At 36.6% G+C, this 25,471-nt stretch overlaps 1 protein-coding gene across 2 annotated transcripts in view; it reads left to right on the top strand.

Annotated features, from left to right (window-relative positions):
• Window positions 1-2,635: 2,635 nt before the first annotated feature.
• Window positions 2,636-25,471, top strand: part of LOC129235526 (uncharacterized) — a 35,842-nt gene continuing 13,006 nt past the window's right edge. The window contains exons 1-4 of one of the 2 annotated variants that reach the window (XM_054869413.1): window positions 2,636-2,969; window positions 15,898-16,002; window positions 16,184-16,327; window positions 16,398-16,509. In XM_054869413.1, the coding sequence (XP_054725388.1) occupies window positions 2,769-2,969; window positions 15,898-16,002; window positions 16,184-16,327; window positions 16,398-16,509 (562 nt within the window). In that variant the 5' untranslated portion in view covers window positions 2,636-2,768. Of the gene's footprint in view, window positions 2,970-15,897; window positions 16,014-16,183; window positions 16,328-16,397; window positions 16,510-25,471 lie in introns of both variants that reach the window. The other variant, XM_054869414.1, reaches the window with a different exon arrangement.

The following is a 25,471-nucleotide window of genomic DNA, read 5'->3' as shown; positions in this document are numbered from 1 at the left end:
AGAGACACAATTGCGTCGACGTATTATCCAAGGCGCAGCACGCTTACACTAAAGGCAGATCTACTGAAACTGAAACTTGTACTAAACATAGAAAAGGCGTTAGAATATAAGGAGTATGCTCTGGGAGTATTTCTAGATATTATATATCAGGGGCCTTTAACAACGTGACAAGAGATGCTATTTTAAATAGCTTAGAGTCTCTTAATGTGCAACCCGCGGAATGTAACGATACGAGCGTCACCACATATGCGTGCAGAGGCACTGCTCAATAAATTTGACGGAGGGGCACCAAAACTAGTGGCATATGCAGATGACATAGCTATAGTAGTTACGGGAAAGTACCTGGACACCATCAGTAATGTGATGAATAACACACTTAAAACGGTACATCAATGAACATCTCGCGCAGGGCTAGGCGTAAACGCCGGAAAAACGTACATGGTACTTTTTACCAGGAAGTACAAGGTCCCGACGTAGATCCTCCTGAAGCTAGGCCACAACGAACTACTTCTCAAAGATCAGGCGAGATACCTCGGATTAATAAAAAAAAATAAATAATTGGCGCGTACACTTCTGTTAGGTGTTTGGCCGAGCTCCTCCTCCTATTTGTGGTGTGCATCTTGATGTTGTTCCACAAATGGAGGGACCTACAGTTTCAAGCCGACTCCGAACGGCAGATATTTTTATGATGAGCTTTTTCATGGCAGAAATACACTCGGAGGTTTGCCATTGCCGGCGGAGGGGCGACCGCTATTAGAAAAATGTTTTTATTAATTTTGCTTTCACCGAGATTCGAACCAACGACCTCTCTGTGAATTCCGAATGGTAATCACGCACCAACCCATTCGGCTACGGCGGCCCATTCGGCTACGGCGGCCTCGGATTAATACTGGACAGTAAATTGCTGTGGAATCACAATGTTGAGGAAAGGGTGAAAAAGGCCATGTAGGCTGTAGGCATGTAAAAGAATGCTGGGTGTTACTTGGGATCTATTAGCCTCTCTGATGCATTGGTGCTACACGGCAGTAGGTAGACCAATATTGCTGTATGGGGCCTTAGTATGGTGGACTGCGACAAGAAAACTGACATACTTTATGCCAATAGAAAGGATTCAACGACTCGCTGCTCTGTGCATAACAGGAGCGATGAAAACCACTCCAACGGCGGCGCTGGAAATCATACTCAGCATGCCACCTATTGACCTCATGGCGGAAAACCTGGCGAAATCCGCGAGAAGGTTGGTGGCTGCTGGAGTATTCACCTATAGAACCTTCGGTCACAGCTCAATAGGAAAGTGGAGCTCAGGTAGCACAGACTACATGACTCCGTACTTTAGTTGAGAGAGAAGGTTTCGCACTACAATTGAAGATGAGGGATGGCACAAAGGCATTAAGCCTGGCCATAGAACTTTTCACATCTATACAGATGGCTCTAAAACATCAGATGGAGTGGGAGCGGGTATTTACTGCTCAAAACTAGGGATAAGGCAGCCTATCAAGCTGCCAGATCACAGCAGTATTTTCCAAGCGAAAGTTTTTGCTGTGGGGACAGCTGCGGAGCTAGCCTACACTAGAACAAGAAAGAACTCAACAATTAATATATACGTGGAGAGTCAAGCAGCAATAAAAGCAATAAGCTCATATTGTATTAAGTCAAAAATGTTCGACGGAGCAGGGAGGCCATAGAAAGGCTAACCGCAAACAGTAGGCTGCATATCTATTGGGTACCTGGTCACAAAGGCATTATGGGGAACGAAATAGTAGATGAGATAGCAAAAAGCGCTGTTAGACTACCTTTTGAACAAGAGAACGGCATCCCAAAAGCGCTAAATACAATATACAACGAAATAGACGACTGCATGAAAAAGCGAGTGGAAGCTAGATGGACTAATCTAACCACATATGTGTAGAACTAAAGACGAAAAATTGACTCAATTCGTACTTACGCTCTCGCGAAAGGACTGCAGAACTATCATAGGTATGCTAACCGGTCATAATCTATTGGCTGCACATGCGTACAAGATAGGGATTGCTAACACGGATGCAGGAAATGCAAAGAGGATGTTGAGGAAACTTTAGAACACCTTCTGTGCGTTTGTCCGGCATTATCAAAAACGCGTTTAAAATGCCTGGGAGCACCATTATTTGTGGGTCTGGAGGACGTCTCAAATGCTTGATGTCTACTTTAGGTATTCATAGAGGTCGGCCTCCATCTGGTATCGCTAGGCACCAAAAGGTCTATGCGTGGATTGTTGCCAACCAAGATAGCCTAACCTACTTAATGTCAATGGACAGATGTATAAAATAAAGGGGAAAGAAAAAAAAAAAGTTTAGTGATATAGGGTTACAAGTTCGTTGAGCACTCATGACCTTTCAAGGGAAATTTCAAAATTGATCCAAATGAGAGTTCATTGTTCTTAAACTATGTAAGTTTCACTACTAAGTGCCTACTTTGCTTGCTTTCGAATTACCTTTTCCTCCAAAGGGATGCTAATTTTTCCTCTTCCTTCAACCTCTTTGTCGATTTACAACTTTTTATACGGGAGTTTCAGAACTCCATTGTCACCACTTATCAAAGCTTTAAGAATTAAGGTTTCCTTGGAAAAATATTTCAATTTTAAACAGAAAGAATTTATTCAACATACAAATTTTGAGATTAACATACACAATAAAAAGACATACTCGTACATATATTTCATTCCAAATACACATTCTGTATTTCTTATTAAACTATTGAAGGATTACCATATAAAATCTACAATTTAAGCAATGGCAACCAAGCGTGGACGTGGTGAAGGAGACGTGAAAAGGAAAATAGCTCGTTTAAGATTAAAAAATGTTATACGAAGTGTAATGATAAATAGAATTTGGTTAGTGGATGTCAGTGAACAAAAACTCTCGCTGAATGTTAAGAAAAATATAGCCATGCTTATTCGGCCACAACATAAAGTCGGAATCCTTACAATGGCCGTAAGTCTTTTAAAAATCTATGGTAGCACATATGTATGTACATTCGAACATACGTATGAGTATGAGTGTAGAAACATGGCGGAATGATAAAAGGTGAAGTAATAAGGCAGATTTCTATGTTTTTTTCTGGCAGCCTTATACTTTACAATATTCCGTTTATTCGCTGGACGTTCGGTATGTTGCTTCTTTAGAGGCATTTACTTACATATATTTAGGAGGCAATTCTATCATTATCCAAATATTATTTGCGAGCAACATGGTTTTTTCATAATTTTTTTCTTCAAATTAAGTGACTAAAAACACATCTAACGATTTATCTCGAAGAATTTAAAGGAATATCAATGCCACTTTAGCTCTACTTTGAGGCGCAGTCAAGGCATTTCTGTAGCCTCCAGAAGTTTCCAACTGCAAATATTTTTGTAAAATTAAAATTTTTAAATATTATGAAGTAACAATTTACATAAATATGTATACATATGTGTATGTAGTAAGAGTTATATTGCAGAACAGAGATGTTAAATAATGATTAGATAATGCTAATGATTGCTAATTAACCTTCTTTTGTGAAATTCTCTAATTCATTAAACAATTAGAATTAGTTCAACTAATTCCCATTAGATAATTGAAATTTTTATTCCAAATCTAAAACTAATTGCAATTAGTTGCCATTAGCAAAAAAAATTGGTTTACCTTTACAATTAGAAATCTAATTGACTTCTGCTAATGCAATTAGATATTCAATTAGCTCGAATTACCTTCTACTCAAATATGAACGAGAGCATATCAATAAAACGGTCCGCGGATGACACATAGCAAAAATAAATTTTTTGTTTTTTGGTAGGACTGTTATAAGCTTACATGGCAAATTTCAGCGTGATATGTCACATAGTTTGTTTTCTGTGCTACTGTAAACAAGTCAAGCTCGAGTGTGTTCTTCGAATTCTCTTTTATGACTTCAATTGTCTCAAAATGTTTTCCACGGAGCGGCAACTTGAGCTTGGGAAACAGGAAAAAGTCACATGGAGCCATATCAGGCGAATACGGTGCTTGCGGAACGATATTAACATTATTTTTGTTCAAATAATCGCGAACAAGACGTGATGTGTGAGCTGGTGCATTATCGTGATGCAAGAACCATGACTTGTTGTCCCACAATTCCTTCCTTTTAAGACGAATGTTCTCGCGCAAACGCTTTAAAACGTCTAAATAATATTCAGCGTTAACCGATCGGCCTTGCGGAAGGAACTCCGAGTGAACCACACCTTCGTAATCGAAAAAAACAGTTAATTTTTGAGCGACTTTTTGGGTTGATGTACGGTCCTCTTTGAACGATTTGTACCACTGGAAAACACGTGCACGCGATATAGCAGAGTCCCCATAGGTTATCTGCAACATTTTTAAGGCGTCCGAAGCCGAAATTTCGTTGGAATAACAAAATTTCAAACAAATTCTTTGAATTTCCATCGTTAAATTCGAAGAACACACTCGAGCTTGACTTGTTTACAGTAGCACAGAAAACAAACTATGTGACAATCACGCTGAAATTTGCCATGTAAGCTTATAACAGTCCTACCAAAAACAAAAAATTTATTTTTGCCATATGTCATCCGCGGACCGTTTTATTGATACCGTCTCGTTCATATTTGAGTAGAAGGTAGAATCAATTATTTTGATATTTTGAAAAACAAAAAAAAAAACTGAAATATTCATAATATGAATTTCACACATATATATATTACTTATGTATATTACATAATATGTACATGAACATCTATTTAACGTATGTACTAACTGTTTAATAACTAGAATGACCGGGTATATTCGCTTTCAGCAATACGAGCTTTTCAAAAGAAAAGTCAGTCAAGCGACTCCGCCTTGGACTATTAATAATGCCCGCAAAGGAAAATAGTCTCTCCACAGAGCCTGAAGACGTTAGCGGCGTGTTGCAAAACAGTGCTATGTCCTTTAATGTGGGATATTTGGACCATATATTGGAAGTTTTATCATCATCATTCAAATATTGATGCATCATATTCGAAATAAAATGCATGCTTTCACCCTCCTCTGTCAATTTTGACAAAGAAGCAGTACTTCCTTCTGGAAAAATGTAATCAGATTTACTAAAAATACCATATAAGTATGTATGTATATGTGTTACTTATGCAGAACTTACCACCATCACTGAAATCGTAAAAGGTCGATTCAGTATACGAACCCTCACATTTACGATTTTCGTTTGTTGTAGGAAGGTTCAGCTTGATTGCATAATCAGTGATGATACAAATAACCCTTTCCGTTATTCGCGTACATGTAAATTGCGGTGATGTTTTTTGTAATATTTTCAGCCAGCTCAACTTTACGTTTGGAATCAGTGCAGCTGCAGCTAGCGCCAAATCTGCCTCCACATTTAATTCAAAGAAAGCTCGGAATCGTTTTCTTAATTGCTTTTCCAGCTCTAATGCAATTGTAGAGAATGGATGCTCGATTTTCTGGTGGATTTTTATCAATTTATTGCTCAGAGTGATAATTGTAGGCAAAAGGCAACCATATCCAACATTCTGTTCGCCTTGCATAAAGTCCAGACTCTGAGCAATAGGCGCCACAATCTGCTTGTATGTATCCAAATATGATAGTTCAAAGGATGTATAACGCGGCAGGCTCAATTTATCGCACAACTCATCCAGTTTTGGCTTGTGCTGGAGAAGTCGAGCAACGGCGTCGTATAGCGAGTTCCACCTCGTCACAATCGGCACAACGAGGCATCCACCTAAAGATTCCTGTATCACTTCCGAACTTTTTGGCCATTTGCATTTTTTCCACAAATTATCGCATTTTTTGAACACCTAAATAAATTATATTCTATTATAGTATAAAATATATTAACTAAAATATTTCTTACCATATTGTTCCACTGGAATAGGGATTCATCGGCTTTCAAAATTTTTATTAAATCAGACGTAGCCAGAAGACTTAATGTGTGGCTAGAGCACCTGAGTTGTGTTTAGGGAGGCAAATCTTGTTGTGGAATTCTGATATATCATGGCCGCCGTCGTCTTCCATACAGGAGGCATTATCAACTCCATATTCCTTAAAAGTTTTGACAAAGTTTGACCCGTTGTCAGCTACGGATAGAACAATGTTTTTTCTATTTAAACCATAGTAAGTATTTATGTCGGCCATGATATGCCCAATTGCTTCCGCAGAGTGAACTCCAAACATCCTTTTGCACACCAAAGCAGCTGATTTCCTCTTAAAATCTTTATCAAGCCAATGACAGGTGTATCCGAAAAAGCTTCTGTGATTTCCTGACCAAATATCCGCCGTTGTGCAGACATGTTTCGTTGTGGCTAGTTCGGCTTTCACACTTTCTTCCATGCGTTTGTGAAGCTCTTCTAATTTTTCCATTGCCGTCTGTCTACTCATTAACTTAAGGCCAATACCCTCAATTAAGTTGATAAATGACTGCCTTTCAACCAGGGAAAGCGGCAAGCCTGAATCCACTAGAAATGCAATAAGTTTCTTATCGAAATTTGATTGAATACTCAAGTTTTCATTTTTAGATTTCTTCGTAAGATATTCCTTATGAATTTTAGGATGCCGCACTCTGAGATGGCTGATAAAATTTGAAGAGACTCCCGTAAAACCGCGAATCACCTTATTGCAAGCAACGCACTTTCCGATTATTTTATCTTTTTTATTTTCTGAAATCTGATACAAGGTTTTTATATAAAATTGATTGATACTTTACTTCGTCCAAAAATTCATGTTAACCTACACCCATAAGTGAACTTACTACGGCACACTACACAAGTACTTTAACAGCACAACAAGGACTTTCGATATATAGTTTTGTAATGAAACTTTCATACCTTCTTAACTTCAATATAAAAATTCGAGGTGAAAATTATATTGCCAAAAGTGCTTTCCATACGTCTCTTCAAAAATTGTTCACCATCTCCATTGAACACCTTCCTTTTCTTTGATTCTTTCGACGGCGTGTATGTAACATCAAAATTCTCATAATCACCAGAAAATTCAATTGCAAATGATATTTCTTCCGACATTGCGACAAATAAATATGTTTTTAAGTTAACAGAAATACAACTTTCATTTAGAATATTAAACGATGCGAACACTTCAAAGTTTGAAGTTGCAACAAATTGCAAAGCACGTTTAATTATTTACATTTCAAACAATTACCGCCTGATAACAATTACGGTACTTGAATAACCACATGTTTCCACATACAGTGACTTACATGATGTAAGTTACATCATTATTCGTTCACTTTAATAATTCTTTGCAAAAAATGTATTTTAATCAAAATAATTAATTCTAATTCGAGCTAATTAAATATCTAATTGCATTAGCAGAAGTCAATTAGATTTCTAATTGTAAAGGTAAACCAATTTTTTTTGCTAGTTTCAACTAATTGCAATTAGTTTTATCATTGGAATAAAAATTTCAATTATCTAATGGGTATTAGTTGAACTCATTCTAATTATTTGATGAATTAGAGAATATAAACCAATTGCATCAATTGCTAATTCTAATTGGAATTTAACATGTTTGCTGTAGAATATAGATGTTTAAAAAAAACTAAGTAATGCTTGGAAATTTGTAATTTTTTTTTTGTAGATGTAAAGTGCGCGCACTTGTTCGTACAGATGTTGGAACGCTGCACTTGCGCGTCTATGACCACTTGCAAATAATTTATTTACAAATATCCCATCAAAACTTACTAATTGGAGTATATGGCAGGTGACCCCCACTGTATTTGCAGAAACGCTGCGCTAAAAATCTGTTAATGAAAAGGTTCTATATTCTATAGTGTTGATTTTATTCATGAATGTCTTTTTGCCTTTGCTTTGTTTATCACTACATGCTATGCTTTGATTAATTTGACAAACAACTGAGATCAAGGCGAATCTATTCAAGGTGGTGACATTTGAGCTATAAGAACATTTTTTAATTAAAACTATTAAGGGAAAGAGAATAGAAGAAAGAAATTAAAAACTTGTTAGTCGGGCATTCACAACACAACAACAACTTTCTGTTTTACTGACATTTCTTAATTAAAAGCGAATGGAAGAAGAGGGAATCAATTACTCTAATCACACCGCATTCTATAGGGACGCCTTGAATGAAATCGTACTGTATCGAACCGAGGAACTTCACGAAAACGACTGGCAACGTTTACTGAGCGAATGAATTACCAAAACGAAGCCATAAAATCGCCTTGACACAAGATGGTGGGACAGAAATTGCTCGATAAAGAAAGCTGACGTGTGTACGAATAGGGAATTATTCTGGGACATTTTATTTGAATAAAAACGTAACAAATTCGTAAGAATATTTTACTTCGAAAACGGAGATGAATCTGAATGTAAAATCTGCAATAAAAAACTCCCATGCAGATATGTTTACTTAATATACATATATTACATAAGTAGTGCAAAGTTTCAAAGAGCGATTACTACACATATAGACCATGACGACGAATGGATAAAATTAACATTGAAATTATATATATATGCTTGTATTGATATAATCATCGAGAAGGCCCGACCTCTGAAATTTTTTTACTCCCAAATAAGTTCGAAAAACGTCATAAATTTTATTAATGAAAAATGCAATAAAGTGACAATACGTATGGAATAATTTAAAAAGAAGAACTTTAAAATTGCACACGAGCAATGGTGTGCGATTTGAGTGATCTAGGAAGATCAAATTGTCAAAATGGGTCGCAAAATATCATTTAATATATCATAAATAAGTGCATAGTATTAAAATTAAAACATTTATGATATTAATGAATACCTTATAATAAATTATAAAAATTTGTCACAATTCGAGATGTTTTAAGAGTTTTTAACTCGCTTGTTTAGATATTTAGATAATTTCTCAATGAGTCAATATTTTTTTTATTAACTTTACGTCTAAAACAGAAATTCTGGTCACTTCTTTGTAATTGTGGAATTTCCATCGTTACATGTTCCGTATCACGGTTTAACTTTATCTATTGTTGTACATAAATTTCAGGGTCATTATCTTGGGGCGGTCGTCGTAGCCGAATGTTGGTAGGTGCGTGACTACCATTCGGAATTCAGGGAGAACTTAGAAAAAGTTGTGTACGTGCCAATTATATATATATATATATATATATACAGTGGTGGCCATATCATATGCAACTAACATCCTATTTGCAAAAATGTGTAGATATTTTATCATTAAAATTTACAGAATGTTGATTTAATGGGAAATTATATTAGTTTCGAATGTACCATATATTTTTATTTTACGTTTTCAAACGAAAAGTATTTGTTCCCTTAAAGAAGATAGACTCCCATTTTTACATCAATCCTAAAAGAGCATGGACAAAACAAATACAACTCTTCAAAATAGTTTAAGTAAAACTATTGTAACGGTACTTTATTCGTTGTCTTTGGTTTATCTGTCACTCAAAATAGCTTGTATACTGCATATAGTATAATATCAACCGTTCCTGCAAATAAATTAGTGTGTTTATTTAAATAAAGTTTCGCGAATTTGATAATGGCAAGAGACAAATTTGGAATTGAACTTCGGAAGAGAATTATTGCAGATTTTCAGACAGGAATGACACAGAAAGGCACATCTGCAAAATACAGCATACACAAAAGTACGATTTCGCGAATAATTAAAAGGTTTGTTACAAGAAAAGAGGTTGCTGTTATTCATCGAGGAGGGCGCACACGCAAAACCAGCCAACCTGATAGTACAACTGGCAAAAAAGAATCCAGAAATTGTTCCAAGACAAATAATAAAAGACTTAAGACTTAAATTTGCAAATATCCACGAGAAGTGTGCGTAGACGAATTTTGAAAGCTTCACTGCGAGGTTGCCGTCCTGCACACAAACCTATGATTTCAATGAAGAACAAGGCAAAAGCGTTTGAAATTTGCCAAGGAGCATCTAAATTGGCCGATCAGCAAATGGAAAACCGTCCTTTTCAGCGATGAGTCAAAATTTAACTTGATAGATAGTGATGGAATGTCTTATGTGAGAAGACCAGTGAATAAACGGTATGATCCTCGTTATTGCAAGAAAATGGTTAAGCATGGTGGAGGCAATATAATGGTGTGGGGCTGCTTTTCTGCAAATGGAGTTGGACCATTACATAAAATTAATGGAATTATGGACCGCTATGGCTACAAAAACATTTTGGAAGACGTAATGCTGCCATATGCTGAGTGGGAAATGCCGGTGCGTTGGGTCTTCCAACAGGATAATGATCCGAAACACACGGCAAAATATGTAAAGTCTTGGTTTACCGAAAATAAAGTTGATGTTATGGAATGGCCACCACAGTCCCCGGATCTCAACCCGATTGAGAACTTGTGGGAACTGGTTAACAGGCGGATAGACAGGACTAGCATTAGAAATGGCGATGAACTTTTTAATAAACTCCAAGAAGCCTGGAAATCGATCCCGAGGAAAACTATTGGTAATTTAATTGCGTCAATGCCGAAACGATGCGCCGAAGTCATAAAATGCAATGGGTTTGCAACAAAATACTAGTTTCACTATTTTTCACGATAGCTTTCAAAAAGTTGCATTTGTTTTGTCCACGTACTTTTTAAGTTGTGTCATAAAAGTAACATTTTTTTTTATATATTTATAAAGTACAAACAATTTTTCGTAAATACTGTGTTTGTTGCATATGATATGGCCACCACCGTATACCTGGGGACGCAATGATTGAAACTTCGGATAAAAGACATAGATTTGTATAGTGTTTGTGTTTTATTGTGAGCTTTTGGAATAAGTGTAAGAAAGGGTTAAAATTCATATCGAAGCTTAGTTTAGATTCACGACGAATAATTTTGTACAACGCGGCATCATTGTGTTTCCTCCCGCCGAATTCTGATAAACCTGGTCCAGCTCGAGTGTGTAAGAGGCTTTTCGGACTTGCTCGCCAATGTCTCAAGCGTTATTTGGCTGAGGACTCGACTTTGAGAGGGTCAAAGAGCTTTCCAAAGAACCTCTTGGTCCCTCGACGGGCGTACCAAAGAAAATAGATCGTTCTTCAAATGCAAGTCCACCAGAAGAAGTGCCGGAAAAACATCTGAGTCTAGAAGCTGACTCCGAAAGCAGGGATAATGCTATGCGAAGTGCCAAGACCCCCATGCCTCGTCACGATGGCAAAGATGCTCAGCAGCGCATATCATTCTAGTATGCGTTGAGTGAAGTTAAACTGGGTATATGTAGTACCACACGATTACCCCGCTACCATCCGGTCTGGAGAAGAGATTAAAACTATTCAGAACGTCATACTGAAACAAACAAGGAAGTAACATGATAGTTTTTTAAACCCCAGCGATAAAATGCATATAAATGTTTCTCAAGAGAACGCACAGATCGTCACTGATGGTTTCTTCCATCACCGTCAATCCAATGTCCAGCTGCAAGGCTTCTATGGTAACCATGGGCTTGGTTAAGTCAAACTAAGGCGAAACTCCCAACCTTCGCTCCCAGCGGTGGCTAGGGGAGCGACAGTAAGCATAAACCAACTCGGACCTAGGAAGAAGTCAGAGAAGCGGAGGGTAGAAGTAGGGGAGGAAATCGACTGCTTGTGGCTACAAAAGCCGCAGGTAATGATTCCCAACCTATAAATTGAATCGATGCCTTATGTGCCTCCAAGGAAAATTTACAATGCCAAAGCAGCATCTGATGTTTTCTGCAGAATGTTCATGAAATAAGGAGCCAGGAGCCCGTCCCTGTTAATAGTGTTGCAAAAGACATTAACAGAGCTGATGGTAAGTGTATTTATGTCAGTAGCCCTCGCCCAAGAACGGGGATATTTCGAAGCAATAAACTAACGTGTATTTCCCTTTTACGGTTCATTACGACGGATCAATTGGCGGTATGGGCAAAAATTCCCAATCCTAGAGGAGAATAAGATGCTATTTTAGCCCTCGGATACCATTCGGGTGAGGAGGAGACCAACTTTAGAACCGGTTCTGCGATGCCAATACAAAACAACCAAAATAGGGTGAATGGAATACCTTCTTGAGTTTATTAGTTGTGATAGCATAAGTATTATAAATCGTGTCAATGAGCCAACATTTGTTAATGCCCTTAACTGGCTTCTATTCTCACAAAATGTAAGGTATTGACACATTGTATTCGACATTTGCTATTTTCCCGGCCCTAAACCAGCCGTAGCCGAATGCATTGGTGCGTGACTACCATTTGGAATTCAGAGAGAGAACGTTGGTTCGAATCTCGGTGCAACACCAAAATTAAGAAAAACATTTTTCTAATAGCGGTCGCCCCTCGGCAGGCAATAGCAAGCCTTCGAGTGTATTTCTGCCATGAAAAAGCTCCTCATAAACATATCTGCCGTTCGGAGTCGGCTTGTAACTGTAGGTCCCTCCATTTGTGGAACAACATCAAGACGCACACCACAAATAGGAGGAGGGGCTCGGCAAAACATATATATATATATATATATATATAAACCAGCTTTCAAAAATCTCCGCATGGCTGGGATAACTGGGATCTCCTTTAAAGAAGATCAAAAGAGCTCGAGCTTACTAATCTTGTATGAGCAAAAGCTTGAAACCGAAGCTGAACAGCTTCGCTCAGATATTGTAACAGCTTTTGAGGGCCGCTGTTTCCTTTTGCGACGTTATTTTGTGGAACAAGAAACATATACAAAAAAACTATAGTCCCAATCCTGTCTAAACTATATTAAGCATCTCTTCTGTTGGAACAACACATTAGAGAACTAAATCTAAAAGACCGAACTCTATGCATGAAACAGTTGGCCTGTCAACAGGGCAAATCGACAGAGACTGCCTTACTATAAATCAACTTATAAAAAGCTCTGCTTCGCCTGTTGTAAAACAAAATATGCGTCCTCAGCATGGTGACCTAAAACTAGACAAAGAACTGCAAGGGCAGACTTAAGTAAATTCCTACGATTGATATTCGTCGGCATAACTGATACACTCAGTGCACTTATACGAATACGTCCCTGCGCTATCATCATAGAGAAGGAAGCTACTCTAGCAGCACTATGACTGAACAATGTTTCGGACCAAAGATTCCGGAATTTCACAAATTTTGCTAGATACATATATAGTTGCAACGAAATTTATAAAAAAAACCTGTGCTACAATTGCGTGATACAAATACACTTGCTTCAAAGATTTTTAAAAATTTCGAGATATGTATTTTCGATCGAACGCTCTGGGAGGCAGGTAACCCGTATATTCAATCTAACCCGGGAATCTGGTATACAGATGAGTCGAAGTTCGAGGACGGTGTAAAACTAAGAAGAAAACGTAATATGTGTCACTGCAGTATATTAATTTTTGTTATTTTTGCTTTTTGATTTATCATGCGCTTTAAATAACACTTATAGAAAGCAAAACATATTTCTCATTAAAAATATGTAACTACTTAAATATAGGTAGTTAAAGGAAAAAAAATTAATGTCCCCAATATTACAATTTATTTATATCTCTTCTGTCTCTTTATTATAACGAGTGAATTTTTAGCTATTATCTTTTTAAACAGTGGGTTTAAACAGCTGACGCACGTTTCGTGTTTTGTTTCACTGTCAAACATCCTCAGTTTGGTCTATAATTTAACCATGAATCGTCTTACAAACGAACAACGCTTGCAAATCATTGAATTTTATTATAAAAATGCGTGCTCTGTTAAGGGGGTAGTATGGTTAATTCGGTGTAAAACAAGCATATTTTTCGAAATTTTTTTTGTCGACACAGTTGATTTATTCAAAATTTTAAAATTACTTCATTATAAAGTCATATTTAAAGAATATTGTGTGAAATTTTCATTGATTTTTATGGAGAAATGAGTTGGTGGCAGCGAATCTTCGCGGACGTCTCATAAAATAGTTTTATTGCGGTGTCCCTCAGAACTCATTACTGGATCAACTAAAATCAAAAAACCAAATTGATTTCATCAGCTAATAAAGTTTCGCAGGTAACAACGTCGAATTTTTTTTTTTTTTTTTAATTTTTTAAAGCGCTTTGAAGTCAAAACACCGATTTTTCATAAAAAAAACTTGAAAACTTTGTTGTTTTAAAATATGACAAAATTTAAAAAAAAAAACTCGACGTCATTACCTCGTGAATAAAGTAAAGAAACAAAAAAACCAAATTTGAAAAGAATCGGTGCAGTAGATATGAATCTACAGTGGACACCGACCGTAAAAAAGGCAAGTGTGAGAAAAACGCGTTTAAAGATTTGTGAAGATTGTGAAATCCGGTTGGAGAGGTAGATACTTAATCCTTTGTGTCTTTGTCAATTTTACTCTAATGCACTTCAAACTTTCACACAATAATCTTAAGATGTTATAGAATAATTTAAAAAAAAAAAAAATACCATACTACCCCCTTAAGAAAGTTTATCGCGCGCTTCTTTCATTTTATGGTCAGTTTAATCGACCCACTGAAGCGGCTATTCGAGCTATTGTGACTAAATTTAGAACCAAATTTACATTATTGGACATCAAAGCACCAACACGCTTACGTAGAGTGCGAACTGAATAAAATATCGCAGCTGTATCGGCCAGTGTTAATGATGATAATATAATTTTCATAAGGAATAATTTTCAAAAAAACACTAGTAAAATTCAGAAAAATGCATGCAATTTTTATTTAAATCGATAGTACAGTACATATAATTTATTGTTTGAAGATTATTTCATGCAAATGTTGACCGCGACTGCGCTTCAAATGTTCCATCCGCTTAGTCCAATTTTGGCATACTCTTTCCAATGTTTCGGCCGGTATCTCACATATAAATGCTTTAATGTTGTCTTCCAATGCGTTAATTGAAGCAGGCTTGTCTGAATAGACATGAGCTTTAAGATAGCTCCACAAAAAATAATCTAAAGGCGTTATATCGCACGATCTGGCTGGCCAATTGACAAGTCCCGAACGTGAAATAAAATGTTCACCGAACTCGCCTCTCAACAAGTCCATTGTTACGCGTGCTGTCTGGCATGTGGCACCGTCTTGCTAAAACCACATGTCGTGCAAGTCAAGCTCTTGCATTTTGGGCAAAACAAAGTTGGATATCATTTCACGGTAGCGCTCACCATTCCCAGTTACGTTACGATTCGCAGCATCTTTGAAGAAGTACGGTCCAATGATACCTCCAGCCCATAAACCGCACCAAACTGTGACCTTTTCCGGATACATTGGTAGCTCTTGCAATTCTTCTGGGTGATCTTCACTCCAAAATTGACAATTCTGCTTATTTACGTACCCATTGATCCAAAAATGAGCTTCGTCGCTGAACACAATTTTTCGATAAAAAAGTGGATCCTTGGCCAACTTTCCAAGAGCCCATTCACCAAACATTCTGCGTTGCGGTAGGTCGTTCTGCTTCAATTCTTGCATCAGCTATATTTTGAAAGGCTTCACACCTAAATCCTTTCGCAAAATTTTCCACGTTGTTGAATAACAGAGGCCCAATTGGTGCGAACGGCGACGAATCGATAATTGATGGCCATCATTAACACTGCCCGATACAGCTGCGATATTTTATTCAGTTCGCACTCTACGTAAGCGTGTTGATGGTTTGATGTCCAATAATGTAACTTCGGTTCTAAATTTAGTCACAATAGCTCGAATGGGTCGATTAAACTGACCATAAAATAAACTTTCTTAACAGAACACACATTTTTATAATAAAATTCAATGATTCGCAAGCGTTGTTCGTTTGCAAGACGATTCATGGTTATATTATAGACCAAACTGAAGATGTTTGACAGTGAAACAAAACAGGAAACGTGCATCAGCTGTTTAAACCAACTGTTTAAGAAGATAATAGCTAAAAAATCAACCAGTATTTAGCCTTATAATTTACTAATGTGGTACGACATTTTTTATTTAATAATTTATAGGAAAAAATGCTGCTGCGAACTCATCCCAACCTGCGTTCAATAGATGACCGAAAAAAATTGGTTAATCTGATCGCGAGTCTAACGTGCTTTTCTCGAATTCCGCCGGTTAGTCGTTTGTATGTTAATGTGGTATTTGTAGATACATGCAGCGCTCTAACCAACATTTTTGATGCATAGCACATAGCCTTATTGAAGCTTGCAGAAACCAAATAATAATCCAAATAATGTTGGTTATTGTCTTTGCAAGACCTCCCAAAGCTAATATGAATAAATATTCGTTTTACAGAAAGTACGTGCTAGATTGGTACCAGTCATTAAATTTATGTTTTTGGGACCTGGGCGAAAAATAATAAAAGAAGGTGATCCGCCTTCTTCAGTATACTTTATACTCAGTGGAGAAGTTGAATTATACCGAAGAGTTTATGATCGGGTTTGTATTTAAGATAATTTCTCAAAAAGTACTAAATTGGTTTAAAAAAACGCAAAATGTTTTTGGCCAGACAAAAAACGCATTCGAGGACAAGTTGGTTTTGATCACTGGGCCGGGAGATTGCCTTGGCGATATTGAAATGATTGAAGAATGCCCTCGAACAAAAACATGCATTTCCCGCAGTAAGTGTTAAAGATCGCCGTAGTCGAGTGAACTTGCACGGGACATACTGACAAGTAGCTTAAAGTTAATTCCTTTTATGAAAATACTTTTCTTAAACTTATTGTTATTATTATTATCCCATGCCAATCTCACCCCGCATACTGCGCGATTCGGGTCTATTTTCACCAAGCACGACGGCAGTGTCGGGCTGCTCTTTTATTTTGTTATTTGATATAGAATTAAAAAAAATTCCGTCGTTCTTTTTGAATATCTCATTTCACTTTTTAATTATTACTTATTATATTTCGATAAAAAAAATGTCTTGCTATATTGCACATTTTAAGAATCACGATTTTTGAATTCTGTGATGAATCTTATTTCTAAATGTTTCAGATTAAGCATAAATGTTTTGTGTAATATACCATTGGCTTATATTATAAACGGAATCGTTCGAACACTGTTTTGTTTCCATATGCATCTTATTTTTTGTGTAAGTTCATTGTACTCATACTTCTCTATTTTTTCGGTATATTTCCCGTGTATGCTTGTATCACTTGTGGTGCTAATTTCAATGAAGAATGTGGTTTTATTGGTTTTGTTCATACGAGTAAGTGTTATATCTGGCCAATTGTTAATTATGGTTTTATCTGTATGTATTGCTATGTCGGCGGCCGCCGTAGCCGAATGGTTTGTGCGTGACTACCATTCGGAATTCAGAGAGAACGCAGGTTCGAATCTCGGTGAAACACCAAAATGAAGAAAATGATTTTTTCTAATAGCGGTCACCCATCGGCAGGCAATGGCCAACCTCCGAATGTATTTCTGCCATGAAAAAGCTCCTCATAAAAAATGTCAACCGTTATATATGTATATATATTGCTGTGTCCCAATATAGTGTATATATTTCATTTTCTATTATGTTGCATGGTGTGTGTTTATAAAATGGTTCCTCGATTATTGACAGTTGTAATTTGTTTGTTATTTCTTGATGTAGACTTTTTGCGACTATATTTTGCATTTCTGTGTACTAGGTTGTCCAATGACTTTTGCGGTTCGATAAGAGAGGGCGTTGCAACTAGCCTACATTTTTTTTAAGTTGGTACCCTCTTCATATGTACGTATGTATGTAAAGCTGGATTTCAATCTGTCACTTCATTCTTTGGTTAGAAGCCATTTAGTATCGATGTGTCACACTATCTTTTACAATGGGAAAAATCAAGTATCGTGCAGTGATTGAATTTTTATTTATGGAAGGTTTATAGGCAAAGGAAATTTATAAAAGAATGTTGAAAGTGTATAAGGACTTTTCGCCATCAATTAGTACAGTATAAAGATGGTGGAATATAAACGTGGTCGTACAAGCCTTCCAAAACGGCAACAACACCAGAAATCGTACAAAATATTCAGGATATCGTATTGGAAAATCGTCGAGTGACTGAAAGAGATTTAGTAGAAGCCATAGACATCTCATTGGGCAGTGCAAGCAATATTTTGACTGAATGGAACTTTCGAATGCGACTTTCTCAGCAACATTTAGAGCGTTTTCAAAAGGATAAAGTGGATTTTGTGAGTCGAGTCATCACTATGGATGAGACTTGGGACTATCACCATAATCCTAAATCAAAACAAGAGATTAAAGAGTGGTGTGAACCTGGTGTTTTCAAAAGAAAAAAAATCCATGCATATAAAGCGTTTTCGTCGAGTGATGAGGTTATAAGAGCTGTGGAAGCGTATTTTACAGCCCTTCCAGATTCTCACTTCAGGTATGGAATTCATAAATTGGAATCTCGTTGGAGCAAGTGCATTGGTATTCAGGGAGACTATACTGAATAACAAAGTGTATTTTAAATCATAAAATTGTTTTTTCTCATCGAACCGTAACAATTTTTGAACAACCTCTTATTCGGTACCGGCAAGTGTGGGGCATCCTATTGTGGTCGATTATGTGGTCTATCGTTTCTGAGTGTATGTGGCCTCTTTGGCATTTATCATCTGACACGTTGAGATCTCCCTAAACGTATTTTTGATCATTTTTTGTGAGGACAACTTGACCCTGAGTGGCGATCAAATCAATCCTTCAGTTTCAGGGTAAAGTTCTTTTTGTAGCCAGGTGCAGCTGTTCTTCAGGCCAATATTTTGGTCCCGCATTAACTGCAGATGTCTGCTGTGGAGCTCTTTCTGGCTTGTTTTTTCATTGTTGTACATATTATTAGTAGTAGTAGTAGTATTTATTGCAAATAGAGTAAAATATACAAAATTCTAATTTGCTTATTGTAATATCAGGAGAAAATAAATAAATATTTACAATAATTTAACGACAATGGCATGAGCCGTCTGTCGATTTATTTTTCGTACAAAACAATTATTCGGTTTACGGTTTTTTAAAACCAGTTAAACTCTTTTATTAAGTAATCTCTGTATCTAGAGGCATATTTAATGAAACGCAAAAGTTTATCCCAATGATCATTTTCCCCATTGGGAATCTCAATCAGCTGTGAATCATTTAAGGTTAATTTTCCGAAAAAGAGTTTTCTATATCTTCTTAATATTGGCCAGCGCGCCAAAAAATGTGCTATGTTTTCAAGCTCGCCTAAATTACACATTGAGCAAGTTTTATTTTCTGTGTCAAATCTATTGTTATTTAAAATTACCATGTCACTTCTAGCCCTCATTATCCACATACTTGATTATATATCTTATTTTTTTAAATAAACTAGACCTTTTGACCAATCTAATTCCTTATATATACTACTAGTATTTAAGGCTTTTTGTATGTACATATTCATCCTAGCCTGGTTGTGGTTTGTTAAAAGCAATTTTGCATCTTCTATCCAGCTTTCTGATTGTATATTATCTGTTCGCCAAATGACATCGTTTTTACTAAAAAAGTTCTTTAGATCTCTAATCCAGAAGACTTCTTTCTTTATAACAATTTTGGACAGATAATGTGGCAGCCGATTTTCTGAGTACATAAACAAAATTCTGTGCATATATATTACTTAAGGAATAGTTCTAAGGTGAACAAATGATTTTCTTAAATGCCGGTTTCCAAAAAAAGTACGTATGTAGGCATATGTGATGGTAGCTCCAGAATTCGCTTTACAAAATACTTTTGCAATATATAAACTTCTTCAAACCACCCGAGACCCCACACCTGTGCTGCGTATGATTGTATTGAACGACAAACTGCAAGAAAAAGTTTCTATTTAGCTTCAATTCAAATTTCTTTCTTTTTTAAAAGACAAGCCCACGAAGCATTAATACCAATCTTTGCTGCAGCTGTTCTGTTTTCAACATGTTTTTTTAAATTCATCTGAGGTGTTATTTCCTCTCCTAAGTAAGTATATCGAGATGCCATTGAAAAAGCTCCTCATAAAAATATCTGCCGTTCGGAGTCGGCTTGAAACTGTAGGTCCCTCCATTTGTGGAATAACATCAACACGCACACCACAAATAGGAGGAGGAGCTTTGCCAAGCACCTAACAGAAGTGTACGCGCCAATTATTTATTTTTTTTTATAATGTCATATCTCCTCTTTACTAAGTTTCCCACCTTTTCTGAACACCATTATTTGAGACTTTGAGCGGTTTACATATTATTATATGATATGTGTTGTGAAGGGTTAGTGAGGAACAATTTCTGTCTGCTATAACTATTTCTTCTTCTTAATTGGCGCGATAACCGCCTACGTGATTTTGGCCGAATTTAACAAAGTGCGCCAGTCGTTTCTTTCTCGTGCTAACTGGCACCAGTTGGACTCCACCTGATCTTTCCAACGAAGAGGAGGCCTTCCTCTTCCTCTGCTACCATCAGCTGGTACCGCATCGAATACTTTCAGAGCAGGAGCGTTTGTATCCATTCGGATGACATCACCCAGCCAATGCAGCCGCTAGAACTTTATTCGCTGCGCTATGTCTACTACCTATATGTCGTCGTAAAGTTGATAAAGCTTGTTTAAGAGTATTTATTTGATTGTTATGCAGGTTGGGAATGTCTATAACGACTCTTCCTCCTTCTGTTCTTGGGATTGTTTGTATTGGGATTCATTGTATGCATGATTTTGGAAGTGGGTTTCTATATTTTGTCATCAGTTTTCTAGATGCTGTTTTATTTGTCTGTTGTCTGTTTTAGACCAACGTATGATCCCAATTTATTATCCATATTTATTTACGGCTTTGGTGAGATTTTTGGAATTCAGATATGTTTCATATTGTTTTGCAAGTTGGTTTTTAATAGTTGTGTGGTAGTTTGGTGCTTTGTTGGAAATGGAAATATTTACAGGTTTCATTTTCCTCTAAATTGTCTATGGTTTGGCTACCTATTTTGTTTTCGGTTGTTACGTGTTGTGCTTTACATTTCTTATTTCCGAATTGCATTCTTATATCTGTTGAGAATTTTTCTGTAATCTTAAGGAGCTTCTAACTGTTAAGTGTGTTAGACAAACGATTAAGGCTAAGACAAAAGCATAGAGCGCTTAAAGAGTCTCCCAGGAATATGCTTCTTGGTATAGGTATTTCTTGTTGTTGTTATTGTTTTATGCTCGTTTTCCATTTAAACAGGGTAGTTGTTAAAAAGTGTATACGTTTTGGGTGTATTTTACATATTTGTTTACTACTATCATTTCCAGTTTTGTGTTTTATTGATTATTTCCATTAGTTGGTCTGTTGATACTTCTATGTCATGTTGTTGGTGTAGACCTTCCTGCCTCTTTTTTTCCTCATGTATCCAATGCGTTGTATTGGTGTTGATCCCGTTTCCTTCGAATAAAAAGTTATTTTTTTCCTTTATTGGTGGATTCATATAAGCTCATTTAGCTGCTTATGGAATATCTTTTCGTTGCTTATGAATAGCTTGTCTATCTTTTTTCGGTTTAATTCTATGTATCTTGCAAATCTAGGAGCATATACTTTGATTTTCTGTTTTTGGGTGTCGAAAATTTCTTCTATTGGTTTCTTGTGTTTTTGTTTTAAGATTTCCAAATGTTTAACGATATTGTTTGATCGATTACCTTTTTTAAATTGTGTCAACCTCCACAAATCTTTTCTGAAGTTACTCGTCTTGTTGTCAATCCGGACTCGCCATTTAGGTTTGTGCGGAGAGTGTAGCGTTTTGTTTTGTGATAGGGGTTGCTGATTATTGATTATTACTGTGGTTATTGAATATATATAACACATGGGCTGAAAAGTACGGAGACTGACACATAGAGGGCACTAGTTTTATTACATTCACCTCTTTTTCAGTTAGTGCTAACTTTAAAAAGACAAATGTTGGAATTGCATGGTATTCTATTCATTAGTTCGTGAGTTATTGTACTAAGATCGAGACTATTTTTGTTATTTTCAAAACAATGGATCAAAAAGAATTTCGTGTTTTAATTTTACACTGCTTCTTGATTGAAAAAAATACCGTGCATGCAAAGCAATAGCTTGAAAAGTATTATTAGAACTCCGCTTCATCAGAAACAACAATAAAACGATATTTTGCTGACTTCAAACGTGGTCGTAGAGACTCCGATGATACACAACGCAGTGGATGTCCGAATAAGACGATAACACCAGAAAACATCAAAAAATGAAAGTAGGTGAAGTTGCGTGAGAGTAAGCAGACATCTTAAAGATATCAAAAGAACGTGTTGGCTTTATATTGCATGAGCATATGACTATGAGAAAGCTTTGTTCATGTTTGCCGCGTTTGCTCTCTGTTTTGTTTCATCAAGACATAAAAAAAAATACATGAATTGAACTGCGAATTGTTCCCACATCCACCGTATTCGCCAAATTGTGATTCTAGCGACTACTGGCTACGCAGACCTATAAAAATATGCTAGCCGGTAAGAAATTTCGCTCGAATGAAGACGTTATCGTTGAAACTGAGACAAAAGATAAGTCATTCTACAAAAGCGGTATGGAATGATTGCGTTGTTCTTGATGTAAATTACGTTGATGAATAAAGCTAATTTTGAACAGAATAATACATGTTTTCTTTGTTAGGCCCAGGATTTTCCAGTCCATATGTTACATGTATGTTTTGCATTAAGTAAATGAGTTTTATTTTTTTAATTTTAATTATATTTGTAGAGTTTTTTTTTTTCATTATAAGTTTTAGAATTTGAGGACGTAAAGTTGGCCTTCGGTCCCTCCATTTGTGGAACAATATCAAGATGCACGGCACACATAGGAGGAGGAGCTCGGCCAAACACCCAGATAGGGCGTACACCCTCCCATTCGCCATTATATATATATATATGTATATAAATATTTTATTTTTTTATTTATTTAAAAGAGTAACAGTTATTAATAACTATTCCACTTACGAAATAAGCACTGGCTGCCAGGGCCTTCGGCTGGTATCTTAACTAGAGTAATAATATAGGTAATTAACTATACAAGAGGATGAGAGAGAGCAGTTGAGGGAGATTAGATTAGATTAGAAGATTAGTGGGTAGTGTGAGTTTGACCGGAATATAATTTTATATATGTACATATATCTAGTTTTCGCAAAGAGTTAAAGTTTTAATTTAGTTAGTTTAATAAATTTAAAAATTAAATTAATGCTATTGTCATCGGTGTTGTTGAGTAGCTTCGAAAGTTCAAGGTTAGGATGAATTGCATTTCTAGTGCATTTCAATCCTGGGCAGGTATCGAGGAGGTGTGAAATCGTGTAGTCTGAGTTGCAAAAAGGGCAGGCTGGTTTGACTGTGCCGTTTAGGATGTGAACATGAGTGACTATAGTGTGACCGATTCAAAGGCGTGTAAATATCTTGAGGTTCTTGGAAGACATGTGTGTAGGATATATCAGCTTGATGCCAGTAGGGTTGTACTTTTTGTAGTGGTGTTGATAATTAAACCATTGGCTATTGTATGCATCCTGAAGAGATTTTAGTATAATTTTTCGAATATCTTTGGTAGTAAAATGTGCACTGAAGTGAAGGGGTTCTTCCCAGCTTCTTTGGCTCTAGTATCAGCGCACTCGTTGCCTTGTATTCCGGCATAACCCGGAACCCACATGATCTTTATGGAATTTTTATTTGATGCGATATTATTTCGGATTACAGTGATTATTGGAGTTTCGTTAGAATGGTTCAATATAGCGTCCATTACGGATTTATATATAATGAATTTTCCGCCTTTGTTGGAGGTATAAACTACCGCTTCAAGCAATGCAGCTGCTTCCGCTGTGAATACTGAGCAGTAGGAAGGTAAAGTCCCGACTGAGATTGTGACACCAAGCTGGTTTGTGACTGCAAACGATGTACTGGTGTCTGTTTTAGAACCATCGGTATAAACGAACTCCCATTCGTTTCTTAAAGGAGCAACGATTCCATTAAAATGTTGAACGTATTCATTAGAAGTCCACCTCCTCTTTGGGGAATTTTAGCAAATCCGCGATAAAAATAATTTTTGGATTCAAGCCTGGTGGGTGCATTAGTTCAACACAACGTTGTATGGTGGACGGTTTTGCGGGTATTTTTATGTTGTTTCGCTGAGTTTAGCAGTCCAAGTAATATTTTATTTCTGCACTGAAGAAGCTTGGGTAGGATCATTATTGTGTTGCGGTTGACTCTGTGTAGTATATCCGGTAATCCTGCTTCTGCAAGAACAGCTTTTGTTGGTGATGTTGGAAACGCTCGGATACTCCTTCAAGCTGCCGGATGGTAAGGAGCTTTTAATAGTTTGATGTTTTCTTTGGCACAGTGTCCGTAAATACAAAGTCCAAAATCGATTTTGGATAACAGTAAGGCCTTTGTTACGTTAGCAAGTGTGTGTGGATGATCATGGGAATGCTTAGAAGATAAAAACTCAATTATGTTAAGCCTTAAAAATAAGCTTATTCTAATGGCTTTACAATGTTCTTTATATGTAAGTTTTTTGTCGAATGTTAAGCCTAAAATCCTTAGTGTGTTAGAATGTGGGCTGAGATGTTGGCGCCTGATATTTCTGGCCATTTGCTTATACTGTTTAAAATGATCAGGAAAGTATAAGTGACTTCGTTAAGGTTTTTTAATTTGGAAAATACTAAAACATCATCAGCATATATAACATGTTCCACCTCGGCTTTAGAGGCGATAATTGAACTAATTTAATTGAAAGCTATTGTGAACAATGTTACTGAGAGAGGTGAACCTTGTGGTATACCATTAAAGAGGTTATGAGCCTGTGATTTATAATTATTAACGCTGACTGAAAACTTGCGATTACTTCAAAAGATTTAACGAATTTATATATTTTGATTCCGATTTTTCAGCGCTTGAGTTGGTTAAGAACAACATGAATGCCGATTCTATCGAATGCTTTCTCGAAGTCTAAACTTAATACAGAAACGTGATTACCTGAGGCTAATGCCGAGGATGCGAAATGTTCAAAGTATAAAAGCGACTCGGTCACTCCCATGCCCGTTTGGAAGCCAAATTGGTTGGGACTAAGAAGTCCCTTTGCTTTAGCGAACCACAGAATTCGGACGGAAATGATCTTCTCAAGGATTTTGGACATGCAAGGGAGTAAGGAAGGACAGAGGTCTAAAGTTCGTAATGAGGGTAGAGGGTTATTAGGTTTAGGGATAGGGACAATTAAAGCAGTTTTCCATTCTTGAGGAAAGATTCCAGCATTGAATATATCATTGTAAAGATTCAGGAGTCGGATTTTTAGTATGCTGGGTAGGTTTTTTAGTATTTCATAGGATATTTTATCCAAGCCGGGTGTCTTTTCTGTCATTTTTGAGATCGTGGAATCGAATTCATATTGAGAAATTTGGGATTCTATGAGCGAAGCTTCAATTGTAGGGTATGGAGTAATTTTCAGGTAGGGTTAGATTTTTTTGCGAGTTGGAGTCGTGGGAGTAGGTCGACCAGGATTTAGCAAATTCTTCAGCGATATCTGGTGTAGCGTAGATTGACCCTTGTTCATTATAAATAAATGGTATGTTAGAACGACGCGAGCTGCCTGTCAGCATTCTAATATCTGACCATATTTGTTTAGGGCTTGA

This window comes from Anastrepha obliqua, chromosome 1 (assembly GCF_027943255.1).
Source record: "Anastrepha obliqua isolate idAnaObli1 chromosome 1, idAnaObli1_1.0, whole genome shotgun sequence".
Taxonomy (NCBI): domain Eukaryota; kingdom Metazoa; phylum Arthropoda; class Insecta; order Diptera; family Tephritidae; genus Anastrepha; species Anastrepha obliqua.
The sequence above is the reverse complement of the archived record's forward strand: the minus strand, read 5'-3'. Positions and strand labels throughout refer to the sequence as shown.